Below are 11,531 nucleotides of genomic sequence, written 5' to 3'. Positions count from 1 at the left end.
CCATCTGTAAAATATATGGGCAGATACATATGGGCTTGCCCATTTTCAACCCATATGGGATTCATAAACCAAAAGCTGGGAAAATGCATATGGGTTTGCCCACACCCAATATACATGGGGCCCATATGACATAAACCTGGGTTGTTACATATGGGTATGCCCATACTGTACATGGGGCCCATCTGTATAATATATGGGCAGATACATATGGGTTGCCCATTTGTGACCCATATGGGATTTGTAAGTTAAAAGCATGGGCAAATACATATGGGTTTTCCCATACAAAAAATACATGGGGCCCACATGCCATAAACATGGGCTGATACATATGGGTATGCCCATATACAATGTACATGGGGCCCATATATACAATTTATGGGCTGGTCATATGGGTTTCCCATTTTTTACCCATATGGCAGGCCTGCCATATGGGTATCGTGGGCTAAAAGCATGGGCAAATACATATGGGTTTTCCCACACACACAATACATGGGGCCCACATGCCATAAACATGGGCTGATACATATGGGTATGCCCATATACAACGTACATGGGGCCCACCTATACAATAGATGGGCAGGTACATATGGGTTGCCCATTTGTGACTAATATGGGATTCATAAGCTAAAAGCATGGGCAAATACATATGGGTTTGCCCACACAAAAAATACACGGGGCCCATATGCCATAAACCTGGGCTGATACATATGGGTATGCCCATATACAACTTACATGGGGCCCATCTGTACAATATATGGGCAAATACATATGGGTTGCCCATTTGTGGTCCATATGGGATTCGTAAGCGAAAAGCATGGGCATACATATGGGTCCCATTACAAATGCATTTTGGTACACCCACAACATACATGGGGTTCATCTGTAAAATATATGGGCATGCAGTTGCCACATATGGGATAAGAAACGCCCTGGTAAATTATTTGTTACCCACAAAACGTAAAAACGTATAAAACGTACATGAACCTACTATATGTAAACATTTCCATAAAGATGGTGTAATTAACAGTACTGAAAAGATTTAAGATATACATTTCAATATTACAGACAGATAAAATTACTGAAGTATGGGAATGAAAAGTATTGAAGATTGGGTGGCACGATACAGTATTAAACAATACAATACCTATCGACCAATATGAATTAAAACAAACTAAGTACTAAAATCAATGCATTCATAATGTTTTATATAGGCATGCACTATATAATGATTGGGAATCTTTGACAATGAAACAATCCGAGGTCAACTTTCAAAGGCAAGTACAGTATTCCCTAACCGAGCATTAACTGTTAAGGCACATTCCAATATGATGACCATAGTAAAATAACCATTGCCATTGGCCAATGGAACATAAACTGACCTCAATGTCGAGTTCTCCCACATTTGAAACACCTCAAACCTGAAATCAGTTTAAGCTTTTAATACTGTACCTTTTTAATACAGTACACTATACCACATAGTGTTCATTACAGCGTTCTGTCAAATGAAATTGACTCAACAGCATAATTATGTCTTCAAAAGTAAACTATAGTGCAACAAGATGTAAGGTAAGTTATTAATTTGAATACTCTTCTATTTATTTATTTATTTATTTCGTTTTCTTTCAGTAGGGTAGCCCTCTCAGTAAAAATAAAACTGCTCTTCCGAGGGGCCCTACGGCACATTTAAACAAAATTTGAAAACAACTTAAACTAAACTTAAACTAAAACTTAAACTAAAACTAAACTTCAATGCATGTTCTCATTATTATTATAACTTTTATACCATATTTAAATATATTTCACTGGAACCATCCTAGACCACCGGCAACAATAAATGAATCTTAACAAGTGATTTAAAACGGTTATAATTGTTTTGTTTTCTTAATTCATAAGGTAGGCCATTCCAGAGTGAACTTCCATAATAAACAAAACTACGTTTGTATATTTCGAGGTTACATCTGGGCAAATACAACAGATTATTTTCATAGTTTCTGGTTTGAATATTGTGTACACTACTAATATATTGCAAAACATCACATAAGTATGAAGGTACAGATTCTTGTAAACATCTAAATATTGTACAAATTGTATGATATTCAATTCTTGTCTTAATTGTTAGCCAACCTAAATCATAATGCATTTGTCTAACAGGAGTTCGAATATCAGCACCTAGTATTAATCGCGCAGCTCTATTTTGTACCCTTTGCAATTTTAAAATATGGGCGTTTGAACCAGTACCCCAGACTGTTGAACAATAGTCAATATGTGATAAAAATAGAACATTGTATAATCTTTTAATAATTTTAGGAGATGTAAAACTTTTCAATCTATAAAATAGATGTAGAATTTTTGATAGTTTTGCACATATAGAATCAATATGTACTTTCCATGAGAGTTGTTCATCAAATGTAAGTCCCAAATATTTAAACGTTTCAACTTTCTCAATCGGAATGTTATCAAAAATTACTGTTTCATCTGTTGTTTTATTAACACGTGCATGAGTACCAAAAAGCATGTATTTGGTTTTATCAATGTTTAGAGTTAATTTATGTTTATCTAACCATTGTTTTACATTTTCCAACTGTTCAGTTAAAACTGTTGTAAGCTCTTCATTTGATTTACATGCATAAAAAAGCGCAGTGTCGTCTGCATAGAGGACTGTTTTACAAATCCCATCAACACTATCATGTAAGTCATTTATGTATAAAATAAACAACAAAGGACCAAGCATTGAGCCTTGTGGTACCCCATAGTTGACATTTAAAATTTCAGATTTTTTTCCATTAAAATTAACAAATTGTTTGCGATTTTTTAAATAATTACTGAACCATGCAAGCTCAGTGTTTATCATTCCAAAGGTGCATAATTTACGTAATAAAATATCGTGGTCTACCGTATCAAACGCCTTTTTTAGGTCAAGAAAAATTGCTCCAGTTACCAAGCCATTATCAATATTTTTATATATATAATTGCATACATCTATCAGTGTAGTAGAAGTTGAATGTAACGACCTAAAACCAGATTGATTTTTACATAATAAATTAAACTCATTTATATGATTCATAACTTGATTATGGATGCATCTTTCAAAAACTTTCATAACAATAGGTATAACAGATATTGGACGGTAGTTGTTAAGTTCATGTTTACATCCTCCTGTATGTGTTTCCAAATGTCCCAAGCCTCGTCAGCATCCTCGGACGCCTCACAAATACTCCACGGAGCAGATGCAAGATCAGAAATAAACAAATCTTTGTTAAATTTCCGGAAGGTTCTCGTATGTAAATACGCGGGGGCAATTTTATTTTAATTTTTTTACGTATTGCATATATCAATGAGTGATCGCTAATTCCAATTGGTACAACTCCAGTTTTGCTTATAAAGTCATCCCTATTTGAAAAAATTAAATCAATACAACTACTACTGTTTTCTGTTACGCGCGTTGGAGTTTTAATATACTGGTTTAATTGGAAAATTTGGTGGAGGGTTTTAATGTTCCGAGAATGCTGTTTATCAAATATATTCCAATTTAAGTCACCAACAACAATAATCTCTCTTATACTATCTAGTATAAAAGATATTTGATCATGCATTATATCAACAAATCCAGTACACGAATTTGGTGGTCTATAAACATTACCTATAACGAACGGTTTAGTGTTAACCGGCTTCTATTTATTATTATATAATACGGCCGGTAATGTAACAATGTAAAGCTTTTAATTACAATATTATTTTAGGCATTAAATGCATGTGTGCAGAATGTATGTTTAAGAAGCAGGCTAGGCCATGGCTAGCAGATTATAACATGTTAGAGGTCCATGTTTTGTGTATAATTATTATATAAAAATCATCTTAAGTTATATTTCTATTTAACACATTTTCAGATCATAGGCTCGTATTATGTAGCCGAGATAGCCAGTACAATAACATTGTAGCACTAGCTAACAAAAATCAATCGGACTGGAAAGAAATTTCAGAAAAAATAAGATGCCTGTATAATCTAACATCGGTAAGTGCGTTTAAATCACATAATTTAAATAATTTTTATAAAGAAGATGTTAGTTATATGTTATTATACTGTAATTTCTTATCCTAAATTATGTAATTATATATTCTAGGTTTTTTTAATTTTTTTTAGTAATGTGTTTTGTTGTGGATCCCTAAGAGACAAGTTTTTAACTTCTAGAAGGGATCCATGATAATAATGACTACCAATTACTGCTTTATCTAGGTTCACTTTAATATCTTTTTTCTATTTTGTATTATTCATTCATATCTAAATAAATATTATCTGAATTATCTGAATTATATATTAGTCTTCTTTCAATTATTAAGGAACGTATTCATGTACACTTATAATACTATAATTCAAATTTCATAATTATTTCTCCTTTCAAAAGCAAGGTGGACATTGTTTTTCTAAATTATAGAAAATAATAAAACAATATTAACATATAAACATATTAACTTGTTAATAGGAGGGTAACATAAATAAATCTTGGAATAGATTTATTTTTTAAATCATTATTAAAAATATCATAATCGATCGAAATAAATCTGTCCTCAACAGTGTTTTGTTTACAAATTTGGCAATCTAAGATACGTAAATAATTGAGTTTACATTTTTGTTTCTTTTTCAGGAACCCAAAATCAAATATTGTGGCAACAAATGACAAAGTGACAATTTTGTAGAAGGCAAAGAAGTACTGATGGGGCGCGATGGAAGGCTTGATAAGCCCGAAATAAAACCCGTAGATAAACTTTACGACGCTTGGTTTAAACGCTACAGATTCATGTTGAACATTGTCAAATTTTTCATTATTTATAGATCATTTAGTATTTTTGTTGTTGTAAAGAATTTGACTTTCGATAAATCACTCATCAAGTACTCACTTCAGCTATTTCCAGTCACCCGATTCTGTAGCTATTAGTACATTCAACGTGGAAGACTATTGACAGTCTACCAGAGACCTATCTGTCAATAGTCTTCCACGTTGAATGTACTAACAGCTACAGAATCGGGTGTTCCAGTAGCCTTTGTCACGCAAATTATAAATAATAAATTCATAACAGTATTTATAATTGTCCTGTATGTGTAAGTTGTGCATCTGTGGATTCTTTTACATTTCGATAGCCCATTGCAATGCCCATACGTTTCTGGATATGGGGCCATATGGGTTTTGTATGGGATGGGCTTCCTAAGATGGGACCCACATGGGTACTGGGAGCAAAACCAGAAGAATCCAATATTGGCAACCAATTATGATACCCATTTGTTTTCAGATATGGGCCCCATATGGGTTTTGTTTGGAATGGGCTCACCAAGATTGGACCCACATGGGGCTTGGGTGCAAAACTGTTAAAATCCCATATGGGCAACACATAATTTGCCCATGAAGTCTTCGGATATGGGCCCCATGTGGGTTCTGGGATAGGCCACTCAATATGGGACCCACATGGGTATCGGGTGCAAAACAAGATGAATCCCATATGGTACCCATATGCATTTAACATATTTCAACATGCACAGAATAAATGAACATATCATATCATGTCAATAATATACAAACAAAATGAGTAATAATTCGGATAAAAATGCGACTAAGGATAACATTTGTGTTGCGTTCAATACGAACGTCAGAGGAAGTCCCCAAACTAATTACTAGGCCTATTATCAACACTCCAGAAAAGAAAATATGAAAGAAATTTGCAGAAAGAAGCAATTAAACACTGTTATTTCAAAGTTCGGAACGCCCGTAATTACTACGGAAATTTGGCCCAATATTACGGACGTAGGGAAATGAAGATAAATAGGGTACTACGGAAATACTTAAATGATGGGGAATCCCCGGCAAAATGCAATGACTACGGACAAATCAACGACCCATATGACGGGGTTTTCCATGTACCTTCTTCATGACGCACACAGTCAGAAATTCATTCTGAGCCTGTTCAGAAACATATCTAAAAAATAAATTCTTCAATGCCTTAGCATCTTCTCTTGAGTAGTGGTGTTTTACTAATATTTCAAGTTCATTTTATTAGGTAAAATTTTACACGCAAAAACAAACGCACGCATTTCTATTAACATTTGTTTACCAGTGTTTCATTTACATCTTACAACATTCTAATTCTTAATAATTATATATTTTCCTCAATTGTTTCTTCCGATAAAATAAATCGTATTCTTAAAGCACTTTATAATAATAATAATAATAATTATTATTATATATTATTAATTATATTAATTATTGGTTAATTAATTAGAGCCGACGACGTTAGCATATTGCCGTTTATCGTACATATTATTACACATCGTTTTCTGCTTTGCGTACGTCGGAACAGTGATGATTAAACTTGATAGAAGTAAAAGTATTTTTCACCCTGCTGCTCTAGCCCGCTACGTCACACGAGATGACTCATTCATTAGATGAAATCAAGCAGCTTTATAGTACTACACTTTGACATTTTTGTTAAAATGGAAACTCCACTATAATTTCACCTGTTGAATCCAAAAAACGGCTGGGAAAAGAGTCGACAAATCCCAAAGCATTTTTGGTATTTATGAGTCCCATGATATTACTATAATTCGCTGTCAGATAATCATTGAATTATTATCAAAACAGTCCATTGAAGTTTTTGTTTGTAATAGGATACTTGAAGTGACCCCCAGACTTGACCTTAGCAATAACAATAAGCGAGAAGCGTTTTTTGTAAGAAATATTCTTGTTTTACATTGCAACGACAATAAATATTAAAAACAGGAAATGTACGTAATTTAGCTATTCTAGTTAGGTCTATTTTACCATCGCATGTGGCTATCTCTATCTATACTAATTAAATCCTGGTAAATATCATTAAATATTTTTTAATATAAACTGAATATATGCATGTGATGCCAGATTACATTTTCAGTTTGTCCGATATCTTAATCTATGCATTTGTGCTAATGACATGATTGTGATATATTGCATATTAAGTCGAATAGGCCTATATTGGACTTAAGTTGCAACCAATTGCCCTAAAGTTTAATTCAGAAGTAAATAATGATAAAACAATTTGCCATATTATGGCTGTACCATTAGTTAACTCTGTCGTTGGTGAATTTTGGATTATAGTTGTACTTATCGGTGTTGTCTTAGCATTCGCCGTTGACTCTGTAGTTGATGTATGTGTAATGGTTGTCGATCGTAATGCAAGACCGTTCGTGTTGGACGTGTCAAATTCACTTACTGCTGATGCCTCGTGTGTGGTCGTACCAATCGCCATTGTAGTTGACTCTGCAGAAAAAAATGTAATATATTAAAAAGCACTATTTCCATATTATTAAATATATTGCCATATTATTATTTTTTTTTTTGTATAATCACTTTAATTAAACTTATCTAAACATAATAAAAGTTTGAGGGGAGCTCTTCTTTAAGGAGAAAACTAATGAACAAAACGTACCAAGCACGAACCATTTACGCAGCAGGCTGGAAAAAGCTTTGTTTCCAGCGTCGCTGTGTATCCACTGATAGTCAAAACATAGTTAGAGTCCTCAGTACCAATACGAAAGAGAGAATATCTTGCGATCTTCATTACATTCAAGTGGTCTGTCATTTCTATCAATAGCTCAAATTCGCCATCAGCTGTTAAACGGTTGATTTGTTCATTACCAAGCCAGAACTCTGTGTTCGCGTTTCCAAAACCCTCTTTGTATTCTTTCCAATTTCGGTAGAAATCAACTGATCCATCTTGTCTTCTCTGTATCACCTGATAATGAAAAGAAAGTAATCTTTACTCTACTTTAGCTTTACTAAAACAGTGATGACAGGCCCATCAACTAGCGTAAATAGCAATGAATGAAATGAGAACCTAACTGCCAGTAGTAATAAATTACTTGTTGGTTCTTAGTATGCAAGTTTTGGAACATTAGTATATAATGGTCGCTCTTTCGGTTAAAACTAAAACATATTTGTCAACCTGAAAGTTTCCGCAGTTATGTTTATGCTTCTAAAGCCATATCAGTGTTTTCTGTCCCTGGCACTGTTTTAGTAATGAATTAGTAAGCTGTGGCAGTGATGTTGGATCAACGGTACTTCTAATTTCTTTGAATAAATTGTTGCCTACTGTATACTTACCATCCAACCTCCATCTTCCCTCATGTCACAGTACACAGTAATCTCTGGTTCTCCATCACCTGGTTGTATCACATATTCACCACCATTAGCAGAAGGATTATATTGTAAAATGTCACCACAGTCCCTCATAAAACTCTTTAAAATAAAAAAAATTAAAAAAGTATGTTGTTTAAAAAAAAGATCACACTGGTATATTATTGAGAAAAATAGTTTGTATCTATTTTAGAGGAAATGCAATATTCAATTGTAAAACTAATACAATTCATTAATGTGCACATTTTGTAATTTTAATAATAATAAGTACCGTAATAGTAATTTATAATTCTGCAAAAATTTAAACTAGTTTCCATGTGACCATCAAGCACAACTGAATCCCTTGGTGATAATCACATGGACTTGGTAGATATGCATATAACATGCAGTACCACCTCATGTAGTCATTTGGTCTGAATTTATAGTAGGTTAATTCAATCCTTGTAGATGTACTGTAAAATTTTGAAGAACACTTTTTATTGACTTATATGAAAATAAAGAGAACATTTCCTAGGCAAATTCAACAGCAACAAAATATCACTACCAATCAACATTGATGTGAACCTCTATATAAAGAATCCATTTATTTAATAAGTTTGCAAAATTGTATACTTACTCCTTTCAATGTAACAAAATTCAGGCGCTTGAATTATGTTGTTTTCAACTGATGACGTTTCCAGTATTTGCTTATTGATTTGACAAACACGATCCTTCTGGTTATAGTTAACCGACAAGCAATCAGATTTCTTGGAACATTCCAGCAAACAATTTAGTTTGTGTATATTCTTCAACTCGTAACTCCAACCTTCAAAAGCATGCCCCTCTAGGATAACCGTATAATCATATGTATTGATCGAAAGAATACCGACAACAAAGAGCAGAAGAAAGAAAATTATTAAAGTTGAAGTTAGCATTGCGACGTTTTAGAATTATGTATTGATGAATGAAACGGTTACCGTGCCAATAAAATCTACAATTCGTCTTCAAATGCTCGACGTACGCCTGAATGAGTTTCTTAAAATTGTGGTACGAACTATATTTTCATCTTATATGTATATGAAGACAGAGTTGATACTCCATTATCCAACCACATCAATAGACATGTCAGTCAGTGTGCACCAATCAACATGCTGAGTGTAAGATATGATTTACATAAGATTGTATAACTTTCTAATGTTTAGGTCTTAAGGTTACATTGAACCGAACATTTATATATATATATATATATATATATATATAAAGGCAAATTACTGAAAAAAATGACAATGCTGTGGGTATCAGTGGCTGGATCTCAATGGAGATACAAAAATAAAAAGCAAAAAGCTAAATCAAAACGATAAAGTAAACAGCCAGAAAAGTTAGCAGAGCTTTCGGGCAACACTAGCCCTTGTATATTTTATTCCATTCTTTAAGGGGCGGGTTTCCCGCTGTTGAATGAGATTGAATAAAATAAATAAAATAATAATGTATGAAAAATCATGAAGATATACATGCTCTTTTTTTTTAGACGCATTTTTTGGTGTTCAAATTACAATAATTAAAATACAGATTACTTTCTAAAAATATTTAATTTATTTCTGTTTTATTGAAGAGCACCTGATCTGATTCAATACCTGCAACAATTCATAATGGGTGTCCAGTTATAATTTTTATTTGCAAGTCCTACGTATTCCAATCGAATCTTTTCTTTTTTTCTGTATGCACTTCCTCATAAAAAAACATTAAAACATAAATTATATTAAAAAATGTAATTGAATCCAGACAGAAAAGTGGTACATTTGCTGTGATAATCATGAATTTCTGTGCCATTTCTTTTTCTCATCTTTAAAACTCTGACCAGTTAAAATATTTAATAATATAAATAATTTCAGTAGTCTGGATAAACAATTCTGTAGTAAACACAAGATATAAATATATGGCCACTACAATCAATAATTTGTTCAATTTTCCAATATTAAATGAACTCGACTCTTTTTTAGGAGACATAAAACATAAGAAAACGTGTTTATCTCCAATAAATTATATATATAAGTATAGAATTTACGAACTGTATAATTCATTATGTGATGAAGGTAAATTAAACAAACACATAATTATTTTCCTATATTGAATTAGCTGTATCAATCTATTTTGATGACTGACAAAACAAATATTATTTAAATAGGTACGTCGATTCTCTCCAGCAACAATATCTTACATAGCTTTAAAGTCAAAAATCTTAATGGTATCAACATTTTTAAGTTTGAAGGGTAAATCATACATGTTTGGTTTTCACTAACTTGACCAACAAGTAATGGATTGATATTAATATACAAATATAAAACATAGGGGAAACTATAGATTGATAACTATTGGAATGTATGGCCAATAGAAATTTTTTCCAGCACCTGGTGTTTGTCTTTCTTTCAATTCAGATGGGCCGTGTAGTCAAACGTCACAGCTGAACAACTGTGATAACGACGACATTATTTGAGAAAGCTTCTTGCGATAATTAATAAATTCACATTCTCTCCCTAGTAACCGCTTTGGTGATGCATTTCGTTTTTCTCTTTAATGCATTGATTATAATGACGAATAAAATAAAATATACTGAAACAGTAAGAATCGAAATCGAAAATCAAAATGATACTAAAACGTTATATCCATCTATATTGTTGATATGTATTGAAGAATAAGACGCGCTTTATTTGATAGAAGGCCATTTTTATTTTTTATTTCATATCCATCCAACATCGAGTAACTTGCCAATTACCTCTATACATGCACTTAGAATGTAATTAATAATTGATCGTCTTTGGTCTCACGTGTGTGGTATTAGAACAGTTGGTGAATAATATATTTGTATGTATATTGTTTGTATTCATATCTGAATAAACCCCCTCGTATTTGCATAAATAAGTAAATTTTAGTGAATTTCCAAAACAATTATTATGAAGATCCAATGTTGGAGTTTTTTTGTTTGATTGTTAATATCTTTAAAAAAGCCATCTTTACATTAAAAAATACATACACATTCATTATATGTTTTTATTTCATTTTTAATAACTTTAAAACAAGATTCAATATAGACTAAAAATCATACTCCTAAAGTTAGATTTACAAACTACTAATTTATCAGTAATGAAAGGATACACTGATTGAATATCAATTTAATGTTATTTTGTAATTAAAAACAATTAATATTAATGTTACTATTATATATGTAGTTATAGCATAAATTCAAATAATAATAAAATTTAAAAAAATAACTGTTATTAATCTTTGTATGCCTAATGAAAGTTTACATAATATTTATATTATTATATAAATTAAAATACTAATAATGTTTAAACAAATCACAAGTGATATGACAATATCAATCAATATCAATAT

General features: G+C 32.0%; 1 protein-coding gene and 1 long non-coding RNA gene across 2 annotated transcripts; one reads left to right on the top strand and one right to left on the bottom strand.

The window, feature by feature from the left end:
* The first annotated feature begins 511 nt into the window (after positions 1 to 511).
* On the top strand, positions 512 to 4,867 carry LOC140046574 (uncharacterized). Its single transcript, XR_011844814.1, has 3 exons — positions 512 to 1,566; positions 3,888 to 4,012; positions 4,644 to 4,867. It is a non-coding gene; the product is annotated as an uncharacterized lncRNA (long non-coding RNA).
* Positions 4,868 to 7,359: 2,492 nt separating this feature from the next.
* Positions 7,360 to 8,257, bottom strand: LOC140056503 (fibrinogen-like protein A). Its single transcript, XM_072101893.1, has 2 exons — positions 8,127 to 8,257; positions 7,360 to 7,758 (listed from the first exon to the last, which is right to left on the bottom strand). The coding sequence occupies exons 1-2, from the start codon at positions 8,253 to 8,255 to the stop codon at positions 7,435 to 7,437; spliced, it is 453 nt and encodes a 150-aa protein (XP_071957994.1). The 5' UTR covers positions 8,256 to 8,257; the 3' UTR covers positions 7,360 to 7,434.
* Positions 8,258 to 11,531: the final 3,274 nt, after the last annotated feature.

Source organism: Antedon mediterranea, chromosome 1 (genome assembly GCF_964355755.1).
Source record: "Antedon mediterranea chromosome 1, ecAntMedi1.1, whole genome shotgun sequence".
Taxonomy (NCBI): Eukaryota; Metazoa; Echinodermata; class Crinoidea; order Comatulida; family Antedonidae; genus Antedon; species Antedon mediterranea.
Note: the sequence above shows the minus strand (reverse complement) of the source record. Positions and strands in the feature narration are given on the sequence as shown.